Raw genomic sequence first — 19,705 nt, 5'->3', positions numbered from 1 at the left:
TGATTGTATATAAATAACTTGCAAAAGGTTTTTTTTTTTTTAAGATATAACTTGCAACGCTTATTTATAAATTATAATAGAGTTCTTTATTACTGCTAAATGCACATATTATGTGCGCACATAATGCCCCTGAAAATTAAACCGGACCGGTTTATTTTTTATGACCCAGTTCAAATTTTATCCTTGACTAAATTACCCTTATTCTATATTGTGAAGTTAGTGATTTGTTCTTAATGATATTTTTTCCTTTTTCTTTAACTTCAATACTTTTGGAAGGTAATTGATTTGTTTCTTAAAATATGCCCAATTTATTAATATAAATTTATATTACTAAACTAAAAAAATGAAATATAAAATCAAATTGAATTAATCTTATTTAATTTGTTACTCCATCACCTCGATTTTCATATATATAATGAAATTAGATCAACTAATTCAAAAAACAAAAGATTGAAATTAAGCACCCCACTTTCTGGAAACAATCCACCGGTACCACCCCAATGTGACGTTTCTTATTGAATGAAAAATCAAGAATACATAAAAACAAAAATAAGAGTCATGTCCACTTGTATGTAATCTTTTGATGTACGAAAAATTTAATGAACACTAAGAGTTGAAAGACAATGGATTTGTAAAAATCCTGCCAGAATTTTCACTAGTTGACTGTTGAATTATACAATTAGTCAGATTTTACATATCCAGTGGGTTGTAAGTCGACTATGTAATTGATTATACAGATTTCTCTACCATTGTTATTAACAACACATGAGCTAAACCACGTTGCAAGTCCTTTAGAAGCTAAGGATCTTCTAGTTGCTTTGCTGCGGGTCATAATTTTTTGTTCAAGTCAAATTCTTTCTTAAGCACTTCACTCAGGAATTTCATCGAGCTGGTTGTGGGCATTGTATTTGATTGCGATTTGGTTGAGATTTCACCTTGTTGTAATCGAGATTTTCATTATAAGTCTTGTAGATTATATGTATTTGTATCTTGTTCATAAGAAAATGAAATCTTGTAGAGAAAAGAGCGAGAATCTATGTTCTTAATATTCAATTCGTATAATGGAAGAAAGGAAATAAGATTTTGAAAATCATTTCCTTAATAATTACCATGGGTAATGAAGTAAATTGCAAATTCAATTAAAATTAAATTTATTCCCCAGTTAATAAAAATATGCAAATTGACAAAAATGTCCAATTATGTGTGCACATATTATGTGCATTTAGACTTTTCCTATTACTTAATACATGAACTAAATAGTATATGAATCAATCCATGCGAAGTTCAAAGATAACGACCCCTTAAAAGGGAAGAAAAAATTCCAATTTACCTTTTGACAGACAAAGGTACAAAATAAGGGATGGCGACATTAAAGTTTTCGACTATGCAATGTTCACACTTTCCATGCAATGTTCACACTTTCCATGTTTTTTTTTTTTTTTGACTTATATTCTAAAAATAGAGTCGACATCTCAATTGGATTCAATGAGTTTCAAATCTTGATATATGTGAAAACAGCGCCGCGTAGTCGACAGTATAAAAATTACTCCAAAATGCAATACATTGACTTTCTTACTAAAAGTAAATAAAAATGTTAAATGTAGTTACTAACCGAATTTTTGGAGCTTCTTTCATAAATTAGAGGAATTTTTGTTTATTTTTTTTATAAAAAAATCGAACTTTACAGAGAGTTTTAATCTTGGGGCTGCGATTAAGAATTTGACATTCAGAAGCTGAATCAACTTATCGAAATGTTGAGGAGAGTTATTATAATAAACGAGGTTAAATTATTTTTTGCACATCACACTGAAATGAGGTAGATATAAATCCATCATCCTCCATTTAGTGCAGTTTACATCTCTCGTCGAGATATTTTTACTTTAATTGAAACTAACGAACTAATTACATAGTAAGAGCAATATTAGTATTAATTTTAGTAATTAGTACATACCAAATTTCCCATTAATGATTTGGGCCTACATGCCAATGAGTAACGACCAAAATAGTTTGACTTCAAATTTTGAGTTCAGGTGCTATGAACCCACCGAAATATTTATATAAAAAATTATATATTAATTTTAATAGTCATTTCATCTTAATTAACTATAGACATCAGTCATTATATATACATAAAGGGCTCGGACACAACTTTCGACGTGTCCAATTTGGCTTTTGGGGTTCACATTATTATTATTAAAGTAAGGAAGAATTTACCTAACCCATTGATTGGACATTTGGACATAAAAATGATTTTTTATATGTATTCTCATTATTTTATAATATATTATGTGCGTAATAAGTTTAGATTAACATAGAGTATAGTATTTTATTTCGCCTTTTTCATCTGACACAAACTTACATGCCTTAAAATATTTAAAATGCTGGATCGAAACCAGAAGTATGGGAAAATGATGATTACTTGATAATTATTATGTTTTTTTTTTTTTTGAAGAAACTTGATAGTACTTTATTACGTTGGAATGTTGGATGAATATAGCTAAAACATATATACAGGTTTAATTTCTATATATAACTGCAAATAAGTAGAGAATGGAAATTTATTGAACATGACAATAATGTGAATTGAACATACTAATAATTTTATTGAACGTTTGGATTTTTGGAGTTCGAACCTTGGATACGTTCAACACAAATTACCATTGAACGTTAACAAACGAACGCTGACCGTTAGATTAGATAAGATCAACGCATGAGATTTGGTCTCTGTTCTTTATATATATATATATATATATATATATATATATATATATATATATATATATATATATATAGGGAAGGGCTATACAAAAAACTCCCCTTACACTATAATATAAGGATAAATCCTAACCATTAAAATCTAATCTTGTACGGCTGAGATTAATTTCCTATGAGGAGTTACATTCGTTTTTTGTGTACCTATAATTCGTACATAATTTTCGCTGGAGGGTATAATTGGGGAGTGTAATTTATTCTATATCTATCTTAATTATCTGTTTCCGAAATTAAAGCCATATTTTTTGGTAATAAAAATGTCATCATTAATGTGAAGAATGGGAAAAGATTTCATCGCATATTTAAAGATTATTCTGGAGAAAATCATTTCAGATTCTCAATATCTTTGAATTTCATCCGATAATTATTACTTGACAAGAAATAACACATAATCTAATAATTCATACCGTACATACAAATATACTTGCCTAATAATTCATACAGTAAATACAAATATAATTGCCTAATAATTCATACCATATAATTCATATAGTTGATAATTCATACAGTATATACAAATATATTTGCCTATAGTTGATATCATTCTTTAATCCATATCATTCTTTAAGAGGAGGAGGCCGCAGAGGAAGACATTGGGGAGAGACAAAAAGGGTTGCTTTTGACAGAGGAGGGGGGAATTTCAGGTCAGAAAATCTGGGACTTTGGGAAGAAGTTAGGTCTTTCAAGTCAGATTGAAGAAGAGGTGATTGTCCGCCAAATCGAGATGCAAGGTAACTTCCTTTCCTTCAATAATGCTGGGAGTCAGATGAATTGTCCATGAATTTACTGTCATACAACATTAGGGGCTTGGGGAGTATTGCGAAACAGCGAGATGTTATGGAACTTGTAAGAGGGCATAAGATTGATATTTGTTGTTTACAAGAGACAAAAATGGAGACTTTTAGTGATGTTTTTTGTAATTCTTGGTGGGGGTTTAATAACACAGATAAGGCAATCAGGAACTCTGAGGGGAGAGCTGGGGGAATTGCGTGTTTATGGAATAGGGAGGTTTTCGAAGCATCTAGTTCTTGGGATTTACCGGGGGCCGTGGTTGTTAACGGTAGGTACAAGGAGGACGCCCTCTTGTGTTGCATTATCAATGTTTATGCGCCAACTGAATCAAAGGAAAAGAGGATTCTCTGAGATGCAATTGGTTCTATTGTTGAACAGAATGCGGATCGAAGTGTGTGTATTTTGGGAGATTTTAACGCAGTCAGGAGAAGAGAAGAGAGGGTGGGCAGCGGGGAGACGTTTCGAGCGTCGGATGCGAGGTTTTTCGAGGATTTTATTAGGGGGAACGATCTGAAGGAAATTCATACACAAGGTCGAAAGTACACTTGGTACAAGCCCAATGGCAAATGCAAGAGCAAGATCGATCGTTTCCTTGTTAACGAAACTTGGATGCTTACTTGGGAATGAAGTTCTGCACGCGGTCTTCACCGTTCGATCTCGGATCACTGCCCAATTGTTCTCACTACTAGAACGGAGGATTGGGGACCAAGACCTTTTAGGTTCCTAAATGCATGGACGAATCACCCGGAGTTTGAAGATGTTGTAAAGAAAGTGTGGACGGGGACTGACTGTCAGGGATGGAGCTTTTTCGTGGTTAAGGAGAAATTGAAGAAACTTCGCGAGGCTTTAAAAGTTTGGAATCGTACTTCCTTTGGTGAGATTGATTCTAAAATTCACGAATTAAAGAAGGAGTTACAACAGAAAGATGAGCTTGACGAGCAGAGTTGTTTAGGCGAAGTGGATGTTATCAGAAGAAATGAGCTCCAAGCTCTCATTTCCCTTCACATGAAGCATAAGCAGATGACTTTACAACAGAAGGCTAAACTGAAATGGCTTAAGGAGGGAGATGTGAATTCTGGCTTCTTCCATAAGGCGATTAAAGGGAGGCGGTTGAAGAATGACATAGGTGGACTGATCTTTGATAACTCATGGATCTCCAAACCGGAAGAGGTAAAAGCTAGGGTGAGAAATCATTTTGAAACCTTTTTCAAGCGGAAAGATAGACAGATGCCTGTTATTCCCATTGACTTTGTGAGAAGGAAAATCTCTGATGAGGAGAGAAATTGGCTGATTAGAGGTTTCGAACCCGAAGAAGTTAAAGAAGCGGTCTGGAGCTGCTCTGGCGATAAGAGTCCAGGACCTGATGGCTTTAACTTTTCATTCTGGAGATCGGCTTGGCATGTGGTTAAGGAGGATATCCTCCAGGTCTTGAAGGACTTCCACGCGAACGGTAAAATTCCTAAAGGAGGTAATGCTTCTTTCATCGTTTTAATACCGAAGAAAGAAGGGGCTGATTCGTTGAACGAATTTCGTCCAATCTCGCTCATTACCAGCTTGTATAAAATCATTGCAAAGATCTTGGCGGGGAGACTGACGAAGGTGATGGGGTCGATCATCTCTGATAATCAAAGCGCTTTCGTTAAAGGGCGGTTCATTCTCGATGGTGCGGTCATTTTGAATGAAGTTGTTGTTGAGTCAAAAAAGAAGCGACGAAGCCGGATATTCTTTAAGATTGACTTTGCCAAAGCTTTCGACTCAGTTCAATGGGATTTTTTGGATACTTTGCTGGATAGAATGAACTTCGATGGGATTTGGAGGAAATGGATTCAAGGGTGTCTACAGTCAGCCACGGCAAGTGTCCTTGTTAACGGGTCATCAACGAGAGATTTCAAAATGGAGAGAGGCTTGAGACAGGGTGATCCGATGTCTCCCTTCTTATTCCTCATTGTTGCGGAAGGGTTGAATGCGCTTGTTGAGAGAGCAGTGGAACGACAGTTATTGTTTCCTGTTAAGATTGGTAAGGATGAAGTGCCGATTACACATCTCCAGTACGCGGATGACACCATCTTTATTTTAGAGGCTGATGAGCGTAATGTGGAATCACTGAAAAGTCTGTTGCTTCTCTTTCATTTTGTCTCGGGTCTTGCTGTCAACTTCGCGAAGAGCAGCCTGATGACGGTGGGAGTGAATGTGTCAGTCGAGAGGACATGGGCTTCGTTTCTCCATTGCAAGATTGGTTACTTCCCGTGTCTTTACTTGGGAACCAAAATTGGAGGTCGGAGCAATGGTGTTAGCGAATGGAAGTTCTTGGTGGATAAAGTCTCAAACAAAATTGCAAGCTGGAGAAAAAGACCTCTCTCGTTGGCAGGGAGGATCACTCTTGTCAAAGCGGTGCTTCAATCTATTCCGGTATATCAACTGGCATACGCTTTCATTCCCAAGACTGTGCTCAAGAACCTCAATTCCTTGTTCTCCAGATTTCTGTGGGGTGGAGACTCTCAGTCGAGAAGAATCACCTGGTTTAAATGGAGCTCCTTGTGTTCCAATAAGAAAACAGGAGGTCTTGGATTTCGGGATGTGGAATTGTTTAATCATGTTCTGTTAATTAAATGGCTTTGGAGATTTTTGGTGGATGGGGGAGCTTTGTGGGCGAGAGTGATCAAATCGATTTATGGGGAACTTGTCTGGGGCGAAGAGGGGGATTGCTCGATGGTGGGAAGAAGTGGGCAGTTGGGGTGGTGGGCGAAAATTGTGGAGAAAGGGGGAGGAAGAGACGATAGATGGTTCATTGATCACCTTCAACACAGTCTCGGGGATGGGATGAATACAATGTTCTGGGAGGACGTGTGGGCTGTTAACAAACCTCTCAAGTTCTCTTTCCCGAGATTGTATAACTTGTGCTCGAATAAGAAAGCCCTTGTCGGAGAGAGTGGGTTTTGGGAAGGAGAAGAGTGGGTATGGTCGGTGAATTGGAGGAGGGATTTGAGGGAAAGAGAGAATGGCCAGGTGGAGGAACTTTTGAGACTTGTTGCTGCTTTTGTCCCTTCTACAGGTTTAACTGATGGATGGAGTTGGAGGGCAACTACGGACGGTAAATTCTCAACAAAGTCGGCTTATGATTTGGTGGCGGCTTCCAGAGAGGCGCAACAAACTCAACCGGCTGAGATGGCTATGGTTTGGGAGGCTCCAACATCGCACAAAGCCAAGGTGACAGCGTGGAGATGTCTTAGAAATCGTTTGGCTACCTGTGACAACTTAAGAAGACGACAAATTCAAATTAGCTGGGAAGAGAGAGGATGCAACGCCTGCGTTGCTGGAGAGGAGACGACGGAACATCTGTTTCTTCATTGCCCGAAAGCTTCGGCGGTGTGGGACCAAATCTTCCAATGGTTACACATCAAAACGGCAAATCCTAGAGGTACTCTCCATCATTACACTTCCTTCATCTCTGCTGCCAAAAAGAAGAAAGGAAGAAGATTACTAAATGCGTTATGGGTGGGAACGGTTTGGACACTATGGGAAAAAAGAAATGAGAGTCGTTTTCAAGGAAAGATTTGGGATATTGAGAGACTTGTTTTACAGATCAAGGGTAGACTTTGGAGTTGGAATGAGGTCTATAAAGTTTTGGAGTTGAGAATCCCTTTCACCATGTGGTGCTCAAAGGGTTTCAATCTTTCCTTCTTGTTTTGATTGGCATCTCTGGTGCCTTGCTTTTTATCTTAATAAAATTTTAATTTTACCGATCAAAAAAAAAATTCATACAGTACTTTCAAAAATACTTGGCTAATAATTCATACGCATATAATTCATACAGTACATTCAAATATAATTGCTTAATAATTCATACAGTTGAATTGTGTAGGTAACCTGAAAGTATGTTGGATTATGATTAATGGTAATATAAATTACATGTATGAATATTTGAAGATAGGTTTTTTAATTTCATACAGTACTGTGAATTGTAGATACTTGTCCTTCATCATAAAAGTGGCGTCGACTAGTTTCTGAGTTCTCCATAAAAATCGTGTGAAATTTGTGAAAATATGTTTTCTTTTCTTTTATTTTACATTTATGTGTATTAAAGATATGTATGGAACGTGATATATATGTAAATAACATAATCCCCTTAATTAAGGAAATTTTGAATATAAAAAACATGAAATTACTATCCTAACCTATGGGGCTGCTGGCGTTAGTTACATGGATTAAAAATGATTCAAATCTTTTTGAAATGATTCCACTATTTTTTGAAATGAGTGGTTGAGATTGAATTGAGGGTGATTTTTTTAAAATATTTTTTTTAAAGGATAAATATAAGGAAAAGATGTGGGTTCATGTTCAAAAAATGAAAGTGTCATAGTTTTGGTTGACACCCAAAATGGCAAAAATGTCATACTTTTCGTGGACGGAGGGAGTATTACTTTAGTCAATAATTAAATTTATTGATTAATGTGAGTCCATATATTAAAATATTAAATTAATATATTTAATTTTTCTTATGTTATTTATATTTTATTAATTCTATAATTCAAAATTTAGTTTATTATATTTTAGAAAATGTAAAATCTATATAAATTCCGATTTATAACAATAAAATCATGTAAAATCTCGTATTGATTTTTATGACACTTTTTTCAGTTTATAACATAAATGAAAGTATATGCTATTTTATGCAATTTTTATTAAACAAATTTTGAATCCCAAATCGTTTTTTTCATAAAGCTTTGCAAATTAAAAATCTAAATTGAATAATATATTTTGTAATCTTCTAATCAAATTTTAAATTACGCATCGAATTTTCATTAGACTTTATCGTCTCTACTTAATTAATTAGTTGGTCAAATAAATAATTATATTTTTTCATCAAAATTTTAATTTAATTTGACTAAAAATAATTTAGCCAATAACTAAGTTTGTCAATTAATAGAAGTCCATATATTAGAATAATGAACTAATAAATTTAATTTTTCTTATGTATAAAAATTAATAATTAGCCAATAACTAAGTTTGTCAATTAATAATTTATCATTGATAGAATACGCTTATAAAAATTGATTTTTTTTTACGTAAAATAATATGTTATGTTATATCTTAATAGAATGGAAAAGTTGATGCGAAATCCAAATTATATCATTTTATTTAGATTTTATAAGCATTTTATGCTTCTTTATACCTCTAGACGAGATAATGTTTGAATGTCAGAGGTGGTCTATCAAGATTCATACAAGATGTACTAAGAACTCAATTTTGGCTCCAAACAATGTGATGCTCACAAGTTAGAAGTGGTTTGTCAAGCTCTAAATGAGATGATGCTATAACTTAATTCCAGTGTTTTAAGCTCCAAATGAAATATTGTTTAGCACTTAGCTCTAGCCTTTCAAGCTCCAAATGAGTGATGCTTCATCTCTCTCATAAGTCAATTTTTATATTTCAAGTTGCGGATAAGATGATACTCATAAGTCAAATCTCATATAACAAGCTTCATATAATATGATAATTAGAAGTTTGACGTACAAAAGTTAAATGTGATAGCTACAGACAAGATGATGCTCAAAAATCTTGTAAGGTTCAGATGAGATGATGTTCACATATAAGATGTGGTCTTAAATTTTACCTATCAATTTTAAAAAATTATACTCCTATAACATTAGTAAATCTTTCCTATATACGATTAACAAAAAATACAATGTATCAATTCTTCATCATATATGTCAAATATACCTAAATCTTTTTCTTCTTATTTTTGTAAAATCTCCAACCTCACATCAACTTTTTATAAAATTTCATAAAAAAAACTTATATATAAAGGTAATCTATTTTAGCTCTCAATAGAAAAAAATGGCGAAAATTATTGAGATTATTATAGTTTGAACTGTACAATCAATTTATTTTGATCAAATAAAATTAATTAAAAAATAATTTATTTAAATCCCCATTTCATATACAATAATTATAAATAATACTATACAATAATAATTATGATGTGAAGTGATTTCCTGTCGAATTTCGACGGGTTAGACGCTAGTTCATCTAATATTGGCCAAAATAATCAAAGACTCTAACCCTAGTTCATCTAATATTGGCCAAAATAATCAAAGACTAATATCACAAAATTTTATTTATACAATAAGAATACCAATTTATTGCGTCGAACATAGAATTTATTAAAAACTTAAAACAAATCATAGTAGCCTATAAGTGTAATTATTTAAAAATAATACAATTATCAATATTCATTCATTATGTAATTTTTTTCCTAAAAATAGTAAACGTATTGTTCATTAGTGGGGATTTATATATCCTTGCCCATATCCCGAACTCAATACGAATATAAATTTTGATACTTCATTTTGACCTCGAAATTTTGCCCATGCCCGTATCTCCATCCAGGGTATCTAGATCTGCATGTATAATTGTCATCTCTAAATTTGATTTATTGAACTTATAGTTGTACAATGTGTTAATGATTTATTGAAGTTAAATTATCATAAACTCTTTATTTATTTATTTGTGTAATTTATAAAAAAAGAGGCTGTTATTATTTGTCTAAAAATCAGCACTATTTCATTTTACTAGCATTTTTAATTTTTAAATTTATATAAAATTAATTTTAATTGAATATATTTGAATTGAATATTGAAAAAATAAAAAAGAATTCACAATTATAAAATTTGATATTATGAAAAACAAAGACAAAAAAATAAGTTAAAAAAATCAAAATAAAATACTAATTAAAAAGAATTAAGAATATATATTTATTTAAAAAAGATGAGAGAGGAGAGATAAATTTATAAAACTTTAATAGTATTTAAACAAATTTAATTTTTACATTTTAAATCAAATATTTTCATAAAATATATCATATAAAAGCTCTTATCGTGATCTTTAATTTGATATGCATATTAAATATTTTATAATTAATCGAATTTCATAATTTTGGAAAGAAATATAACAACAAATAAGAAGTTAAAGAAAATAAAAATAAAAATAAAAATATATAGCTTAAATAAAAACCTTTAATTTTATTATAACTATAAAATTACCACTTAATTTTGATTTGAAATTGAAAACTCCTTTTTAAATATAATACTAGATTTTACTGTATTCCACATAGGAATGTCATCGATGCAAAATTAATATAAAAATATTGTATCCAATCAAAGTTGAATGCTGGGATGGGATGCTACCAAACAATATATAGTTCGTTATATTTTCGCAAATTAAAACATTATCTCAATATAAGAAGCAATAAATGCAATATATAAACGCCAGGAAAAGAAGAACTCCATTATTTAATTCTTGTCAAGATTTATTGTACGTCAACAATCGATTTGTCACACTCAAAAAGCAGTCCATTATTTTCAGACCCCCTTTTTTCTGCTCTCATTTCTTCAATCTTTCACTGCTCCCACGCATGAATTCTTCAGCATAATGAAGAAAAGATCGCCTTTTTGCTGATTCTCGATAGTTCTGTGAACTTAAATCATCCGATTATTCGGGAATTTTACAATTTTTGGGGGCGTCAAGTGATCTGCCAACTACAGATGGAGGGTAACAGTGTGCCGAGTCGACTCGTTGGGTTGGAGATTCATGGCTTTCGCACCATGGAAGGTGCAAATTTAATTCATCTGTGCATGCCCACGTTGTGTTTGTGTAAATTCCATTTATTGATAGTTAATCAATTTTTGGTAGTTTTTGGGGGGATAATTGATGGCTGCTGGTCAACATTTGGGTTTAGGGTTTTCAATGGCTTCACTGTCCTTCAATCTTGAGATGTTTTTTTTTGGTTGGGGGGCTATTGCTGGTTATTTTTTGTCTGGTTTTGACCAATGAGAAGTAGGGGGGATTGGACCTTGACCTACTTTCTAGTGGAAAAGATAGTGATTCTCTAATGAGAGCTGTTGATTGTAGTTTGTTTCTAGATTAGGAACGAAGTTAAAGGGATTTATAAGTGTTGGTGAAATGGTTTTCTATATTGTGATAAGTTTGGGGAGTATTAAATGGAGTATCTATGTACTCTTTTTGATTGTTTGGCTGCTTTTATTGGAGGGGGGGTTCACCTTTAATCTTGTAAGTTAATGTAAGTGGTGGTTGTTGTTGTTCTTGCATTATTAGATTGATTTGAAGCTGAGTTAGTGCTTGCTTATGTTGAATACTTTGGCTAACTGTAATATTGGACGTCAAATGGACAGATTTGGATTTCCAGAATATCTTGGAGGAAGCCACGTCAAGATGGCTCCGACCGAATGAGATTCATGCGATTCTCAGCAACCACAAGTATTTTCCTGTTCACGTCAAACCCATGAATTTGCCAAAAAGTAATACTTTTTTATGTTTATGTCTTTATTTAACATTCGTAATTGCTTGAATCATTCCTGCACACGACAATCATGGATGTGGTTGTGTGAGATGGAGTGGATCGTGGAAGAGATTGATATCAGGTTGTTAACTGGATGAAGTTATGGTGATTTAGGTGGCACAATTGTGTTGTTTGATCGTAAGATGCTCCGAAATTTTCGGAAAGATGGCCATAACTGGAAAAAGAAGAAGGATGGAAAAACTGTTAAAGAAGCTCATGAACACTTAAAAGTATGGTTTTCTCTTGTTTTAGTATTTGAGACAGTTAAATGTCATTTACTGTGGGAAAAAATGGATATTGTCCTATAATGTGTTCTAGTGCGTTTATCCTTGATTAACTCATTTTAGAAACAGTTTTCTTTGTTATATGTATCAGGTTAATGTATTGCTTCTTTATCCTGCCTGAAGAGGAACTACTTGTTACTTAGAATTTCTAATTTATTAGGTTCTAAACTGACATGCCAGCATTGTATTGGTTGTCATGAAGGTTGGCAACGAGGAAAGAATCCATGTATACTATGCTCATGGAGAAGACAATTCAACTTTTGTTCGCAGATGTTACTGGCTGCTTGACAAGTATGTAATTATTGAAATCCGCTGATGTATATTAGTATTAAGCTAAAAATTAAATTTCCCGCAACTCCTGCATCTGTTGCAGGTCTCTGGAACATATTGTCCTCGTGCATTATCGTGAAACTCAAGAGGTTTGTCATCCCTCAATTAAACAATTATTGGCATTTGAATGAAATTTAGTGTTAATTGTCTTTTGATGTAGTTGCAGAATTCCCCAGCCACGCCCGTAAAGTCTCCATTTCCTACTTGGACTTTGCCCGAAGGATCCGAGTCTGCAATAGACTCGATGTATTATGACGGCAGCATGCCAGTCTTAGGTAATTTCAAATTTAAGTACTCACTTTAATCAGTTCATTCCTCTTGGAAAGAGATGGATTCTTGTTTAGAAAAACAGAGGCACAACTAAAGCTTGAAACTATTGTCTAGCAATGCCCTTAAAACTACTGTTTACTTTGAGTGATAAGATAGATTGATAAAACATAAGATTGAGTATTTGAAGGATAAGATGGTCAAATATGTTCAAAATTAATCAATCCATCAATGTAAATGGCAGATTAACTTGGAGTACTTATCAATCTATCCTATGATTCCTATCACTAAAAGTAAACGCCTCTTTATTGGATAAAGCTAGTCATAAGTTTCATACATATAAACTTGAATCTGAAGGATTCGAGGTGAACTTTTCACTGGCACGACTAATGTTTGATTCATCACTTATGATATTTCAGAACGTAATGACAGTGTAGTGATTAAAACTCACGAACAGAGACTTCATGAGATAAATACACTCGACTGGGATGAGCTTTTGGTGCCAATTGATCCCAACAAGCACAATTCACCCCAAGAAGGTATGATCCCTATATGCTTATTTTCTTGAGAAATTCTCAATTTAACCTTTTGTGCATTAAATTTTTATTTATCTAATTAAAAAAAAATTGTTTTCTAGCAGGAAAAACTGCAGGCTTTGAGTTGCCAAATCAATATCACACGAACAACTATAAAATTAGTGTAAGTGGATCAATGATGCTTGATAAATTTGAAGCATGGACCACTTATTCTCTGCTTTTGTTGATCAAGAATTACTAGCAAGCATTTTGATTGCAGAATGATGCACAATCAACTAATAAGGTATCACCAGAAAGCTCGGACAACAGTTTCTCCGGACAAGCTGCTTACTCAGTCAATTATAACATTCCCAACAATTCATCCTACCAGACAGTGGGCCTTGAGACAACTTTTAGTTCGGATACTAGAACTTCCGGACTGGTGACGTTAGGTGGAGCTGGTAATGGCATGCATTCCGTGGGGGCAGATGGTTCACAATCACAGGATAGTTTTGGAACAACACATGTCGTTGCGGGATCTCCGGATTCAGTTGATAACCAGTCCTTGGAATCCTCACTTTTAAATTCACATCAATCCTTCTCGTATAACATGAAGGATAATCATCACCACCCTCCGTTGGGGCAGATATTCAATGTAACTGATATCTCACCTGCATGGGCTCTTTCGACCGAGGAGACTAAGGTCCTTTCCATTGTCACTGTTTTCTTATTGATTCGTCTCTTCTGTTGATGCAGTATTCAAGTGCTTTGTAGTTTGCCGTTTGTGTCCTACTCTTTGAGAATGAAGCAAGAAATTCATGGATTAAGGGGAAATGGGATAATTAATGCCTCAAGATATCGTCAATTATTTCAGAAAATGAATGTTGAGGAGAATGTTCAAATTAGAAAAAATATAGATTAAAGTAGAATATGCTTCATCAATTTTCAGTAAAAGATAAAAATCGAGAGTTTTCTTGTTTCGAACTACTTCTGACTTTTTCAACTAGTATTTTTGCAGAAAATAGTTTGTTGACTCAATGATTGCTATGCAGATCTTGGTAGTCGGGTTTTTCAGTGACGGACACCAACACTATGCAGATTCCAAGTTGTATCTCGCATGTGGAGATTCTGTTATTCCAGTAGAAGTTGTACAAGCAGGAGTTTTCCGATGTTTAATTTCGTCTCAAGCTCCTGGATTGGTGAATCTCTTCATGACTTTCGATGGGCATAATCCTGTCAGCCAAGTCCTAACTTTTGAATTTCGTGCTCCCATACAACACAACGGTTTGGTTTCAACTGAAAATACAGACAACTGGGATGAATTTCAGCTCCAGATGAGGCTTGCTCGTCTTTTGTTTTCATCATCCAAGGACTTGAGTGTTTACACTGCTAAACCATCCCAGTCTGCTTTAAAGGAAGCCAAAGTTTTTGCTAAAAAAACCTCCGTCATTTCTCTTGGATGGGGGTATTTGTGCAAAATGATCGAAGAAGCGAAAATGTCTTTTCCCCAGGCAAAAGATAGGTTGTTTGAATTGACTTTAGAGAATAGGCTACAGGAATGGTTGCTAGAAAAAGTGGCAACCGGGTGCAAAATTACTGAACGTGACGAACAAGGTCAAGGTGTTATTCATTTGTGCGCTGTCCTTGGATATACGTGGGCGGTTCGCCTATTTTCGCAATCTAGCTTATCTTTGGATTATCGAGACAAATGTGGATGGACGGCCCTACACTGGGCTGCATATTATGGAAGGTATGGTCACGGATTCTCACCTTCTCGGTGTGTCATCAATGGTGCATTGCTGCTTTCATTTTATGTACATGATGAAGTTAGCAATCTTAAAATATTTTGTTGAGGTATCTCTTATCCTTATAAGTTTCTTATCTCTAATTCCATACCTCAGTATCTCAACAACTTGTTTTTGGCAAAAAATTGTGTACATCCGGATGCACGGTGCATTCACCCCAATCAGGGTTCACCAATCCCCAGTTATAATTTATTAATCACAATTAGGATCTAATTAGGGTGGATGCACCATGCATTCTAGGGTTTGTTACCGAGCGCATCTACTCCAATTAGGGTTTCACCACTCCCCAGTTATAATTTATTAATCATAATTAGGATCTAATTAGGGTAGATGGACTGTGCATTCTAGGGTATGTTAGCGAGCACATCGTTTCAAGACCTTAATGCTATTACTTAAAATCTGTGTAATCAAGTTTATCTTCAAATTGCAGGGAGAAAATGGTGGCCACTCTTTTATCTGTCGGGGCGAAGCCAAATTTAGTCACGGATCCAACCTCACAAAACCCCGGTGGATGCACTGCTGCTGATCTTGCTTCTTTGAGTGGTCACGAGGGTTTGGCAGCGTTTCTGGCTGAGAAGGCTTTGGTTGCCCAATTTAAGGATATGACGTTGGCTGGAAATGTTAGTGGCTCGCTGCAAACAACCACCAATGACATGGTGGACACTGGGAGTTTCACCGAAGAGGAGGTGTATCTGAAGGATACCCTCGCGGCTTACCGGACAGCAGCCGATGCAGCTGCGCGTATCCAGGCTGCATTCAGAGAACACGCGCTCAAAGTGCAGACGCAAGCAGTTGAGGCATCGAGCCCAGAGACTGAAGCACGGAACATAGTTGCAGCGATGAGGATCCAGCATGCTTTCCGCAACTACGAAACACGCAAAAAGATCGTGGCCGCTGCTAGGATCCAGTACAGATTTCGGACTTGGAAGATCCGAAAAGATTTCCTTAACATGCGTCGTCAGGCCATTAGAATTCAGGTAAGCGTGCTATTTATGCTCCAGTTTAAGCCGGATCCTCTATTGCATTATTGTATCTACGAATGATCACCACGTGTCGAGGAAATTTAGAAATTTACGAAATAAGATTTTCCATGTATAGAGTTTCCAGTAACAAAATTTTGGTAGGTTTTTAGATCTCCTCGACACGTGACAATCATAGGACCCAGCTCGGCGTCTACCTATACCAGAGATGACTGATTGTAAAAAACTCGTTTTGTGGCCCAGATAGTTATGGTGCCATTCTCATTGGAGTTGTTTTAATGCAGGCTAACTTCCGCGGTTTTCAAGTGAGGAGGCAATACCGTAAAATCTGTTGGTCTGTCGGTGTCCTCGAGAAAGCAATACTGCGGTGGCGCCTGAAAAGGAAAGGCTTCCGCGGGCTTCAAGTCCAACCCGATGAAACCCTGCCAGATCAAAATCAAGAAAGCGACGCGGAAGAGGACTTCTTCAAGGCCAGCAGGAAACAAGCGGAGGAGCGCGTGGAGAGATCCGTTGTGAAAGTGCAGGCGATGTTCCGTTCGAGACGAGCGCAGGAAGAGTACAGAAGAATGAAAGTAGAATGCAGTCGAGCAACGGTAGACGGATAATTCTTCTATCTTCACCTTGTTATTCCCCAAGTTTTGAAAGCCCTAATAATAGTGATGATTGTTGGTTGTTTTGCAGCTGGAATACGAAGAATTACTCCATCCTGATACTCAAATGGGATGAGAAAGGTGTTTTGATGGTGTGGCGTACATTTGTAAATTCTGAACTTGAGTAGGCCTTTTGTTTGGATGATGAGTGTATCTCTCCCCCTATACAAGTTATATGGAGTTGTGGGGACGGGAGCTTCATCTTCTTTCTTATCAATTCTTGTTTATTTAGACATCAATCACTAATCTAGTGTTACTCTACTGTTTTGCAAATCTTGTGTGTATATTGGTGATGTCATGTTGTATGGTAATGATGTCATATTGTACACGTGTATTGGACTCATTCCTAATGTACCAATTTATGTCTTATTGTACCAATTTATCATCTTCAATTTCTAAAATTAATTGGATATCGAATTACATCATCGACAGCAAGACAACAACAAAATGTAAAATCACATCCATTCCAAAAACTCGAAATCACAAGTTCTACATTCAATCACAAATCATCATATGTATATGAACAACTCTTTCTGTGACACAGACTCACTTGATGTACTGAGACATCCATCTAAATCCATCACCATATCCCATTCTACGCACAATGCTGCACATGAAGACCTCGAGCGGTCGAATGTTGCAGCCATCAACGCTAACCCTACCTTTACCGGTGGTGAGGCCGTCGTTCAATCCGATGAAGAAGCGCAGCTCGTCCTCGGAGGCAGCAGACGGTAGGTCAATCTTGTTCCCCAGGATGAGGAACGGGACGCTTGCCAGCGCGTCATCTGATAACAGCGCGTCCAGCTCCTTCTTCGACTCAGCAAACCGCTCCTTGTCACTGGCATCCACCAGATACACCACAGCATCAACCTGAACCATTTTATCATTCTCAAAATCAACCAACATAATGTTGATGGAGGTGCAGTTAATTTGCATAAACAAAGTATGGAACCTTTGCATAGTAATCCTTCCAGACTCTTCTCGCAATCTGATGACCGCCCAAATCGAAAGCTTTGAATCTTATTTTGCCAATGCTCAGCTCCGCTGAAGTTGGATATTGAGTTGGTTGGTGCTGCATCAGCCTCTGCATCCAAAATCACATAATCATCCAAACACCAAAACCAAAAAAAAATTGCACTTCCTAGTAAAGAAGATCAACATGAATTGCTTAAGTGCATTCAAACACAACATCACATACCAATCCATTCAAACACGACTCCAAGATTCATAACTCAATAGTATATAGCAACACTTTCTCAAACTACAACAATATATTCATAAGATGAAGAAACTTCTCTAAATTAATGTAAAAATCGGAATTGGCTGGCATCATAATATTTTCGAAAGACAATGATTACTTCACGCTTCAAGAAACCAATCATAGTTTTCTCTCTCCACATAGAAAACTATCAACAACAGAATCTCATGGACTTTTAATCACTACACACAATCACACACTATTTAACATCCAAAAAATGCCCAAAATCAAAACATGTAATAACTAGAAAAAAAGGGAATTGTGACCTCGTCTTTCAACATATGAAGCAAGGTAGTTTTCCCGGCATTATCGAGACCCAGAAACAAAATCTTGGCCTCCTTTTGATGCAATCCCAACGCTGCTAACAATCCATAAAACCAATCCAAAAGAAACATCCTTCTCTCTCTATATATATGTATATATATATCGATATTCACCAAAATCAGTATCTTGTAACTCAAAAAACGAAAACCCACTTAAAAATTCAACGGAACTCAGCGGTTGTAAAACAAGTAACCACAAGCTGAAGAAACGAACTGCAGAATATTGCAACAGCTGAGATAGCAAGAAACAAATTTTTGTTTCGCGCTATAAATAGAGAGAAGAACTGGGCACCGGCTGAACCGGTTCAAAACTGCTAATCTTGATGATGTGGAAGGTTGCGATTAGCTGAGGAGCGTCATCCGCATTGTTGGTCACCGCGGAAACTTTATGCAAACCTTTTTATTTTTTTTGCGTTCGAATTTTATGCTAACCTATATTTAAATGCATCAAATTCAATTTTTGTAAAGAATAGAACTCAAACAACTGCATAGAAAGAATTAACTACACTTGGAAATCTCTTAATTTCACGATCACCCCAATTGCAGTGACGTATCTAGGCGGTCCAGTGGGGGGGACTGGGCCCCACTGAAAATCTTCACAAAAATAGTATATATACATATATATATAATATATATAATGTCTTTATTTATTATTTAAATGAAAATTCATTTTGATTATTTTTAACACAACAAAATTCTAATTGTATTATGACATAACTTTGTTGTTATTTTATATTTTCTTTATTTCTTTAGCTAATTGGTGAGTTTGATTTAAATTTGTTGTAGGGTAATTTTTTGTATTGAATTCATAAAAAAAATTAAAATTTAAGTTTAATATAAAATTATTTACAACTATACTTGTAATTTGTTGGATTCTCTATGATTTTTCTTATGTAATAGGTTGTTTCTTTAAGTTTTTTCACACATTCAATTTTAATATCACGTGAATTACTCCTTCTGTCGTCCCAACTATCTTGAACCTTTTTTTTTTACACGAGAATTAAGAAAATAGTGTTTTGTGCGTTGATGAAAAGGTAAATAAAGAGTAAATTTTTTGTCAAATAAGAAAATGTCTCAAAATAGGTGGGACGCCAAAATGGAAACAGTCTCAATATAGGTGGGACAGAGGGACTATTAAAATATTAGTTACTAATATAATTTGACTATATATTTATAACTCATGTTAATATTTTAATTTATATAGGATGTGTGATAGTCATATATAAATATTTTAAAAATTATTATAATTTTATTATAAATTTTAGGGCAAAGGTGCAGATAGGTCCCTGAACTAGACCCCCCTAGAGCGTTGACCCCCCCATACTCCACCCAGGCGCAAAAACCTTCCCCATAGTCAATGAAAAATGTGC

The 19,705-nt window shown here is 35.1% G+C and overlaps 2 protein-coding genes across 5 annotated transcripts; one reads left to right on the top strand and one right to left on the bottom strand.

Moving 5' to 3' along the window:
• Positions 1 to 10,793: 10,793 nt before the first annotated feature.
• LOC131003129 (calmodulin-binding transcription activator 5) lies at positions 10,794 to 17,132 on the top strand. Of its 4 annotated transcripts, none has more exons than XM_057929604.1 (13): positions 10,794 to 11,175; positions 11,757 to 11,882; positions 12,038 to 12,153; positions 12,410 to 12,498; positions 12,581 to 12,626; positions 12,698 to 12,812; positions 13,224 to 13,343; positions 13,445 to 13,503; positions 13,600 to 14,022; positions 14,372 to 15,069; positions 15,555 to 16,101; positions 16,389 to 16,697; positions 16,786 to 17,132. In XM_057929604.1, exons 1-13 carry the CDS (start codon positions 11,109 to 11,111, stop codon positions 16,828 to 16,830), a joined length of 2,760 nt encoding a protein of 919 aa, XP_057785587.1. In that variant the 5' UTR covers positions 10,794 to 11,108; the 3' UTR covers positions 16,831 to 17,132. The 4 variants fall into 4 exon arrangements, with proteins under 4 accessions (XP_057785587.1, XP_057785589.1, XP_057785588.1 ...); XM_057929606.1 differs by having other exon boundaries at positions 10,795 to 11,175; positions 12,704 to 12,812; XM_057929605.1 differs by having other exon boundaries at positions 10,795 to 11,175; positions 12,704 to 12,812; positions 13,442 to 13,503.
• Positions 17,133 to 17,202: 70 nt separating this feature from the next.
• LOC131003131 (GTP-binding protein SAR1A-like) lies at positions 17,203 to 18,920 on the bottom strand. Its single transcript, XM_057929607.1, has 3 exons — positions 18,279 to 18,920; positions 17,707 to 17,838; positions 17,203 to 17,624 (listed from the first exon to the last, which is right to left on the bottom strand). Exons 1-3 carry the CDS (start codon positions 18,405 to 18,407, stop codon positions 17,301 to 17,303), a joined length of 585 nt encoding a protein of 194 aa, XP_057785590.1. The 5' UTR covers positions 18,408 to 18,920; the 3' UTR covers positions 17,203 to 17,300.
• Between the last annotated feature and the right edge of the window lie 785 nt (positions 18,921 to 19,705).

Source organism: Salvia miltiorrhiza, unplaced genomic scaffold (genome assembly GCF_028751815.1).
Source record: "Salvia miltiorrhiza cultivar Shanhuang (shh) unplaced genomic scaffold, IMPLAD_Smil_shh fragScaff_scaffold_79, whole genome shotgun sequence".
Classification (NCBI taxonomy): Eukaryota; Viridiplantae; Streptophyta; class Magnoliopsida; order Lamiales; family Lamiaceae; genus Salvia; species Salvia miltiorrhiza.
The sequence above is the reverse complement of the archived record's forward strand: the minus strand, read 5'-3'. Positions and strand labels throughout refer to the sequence as shown.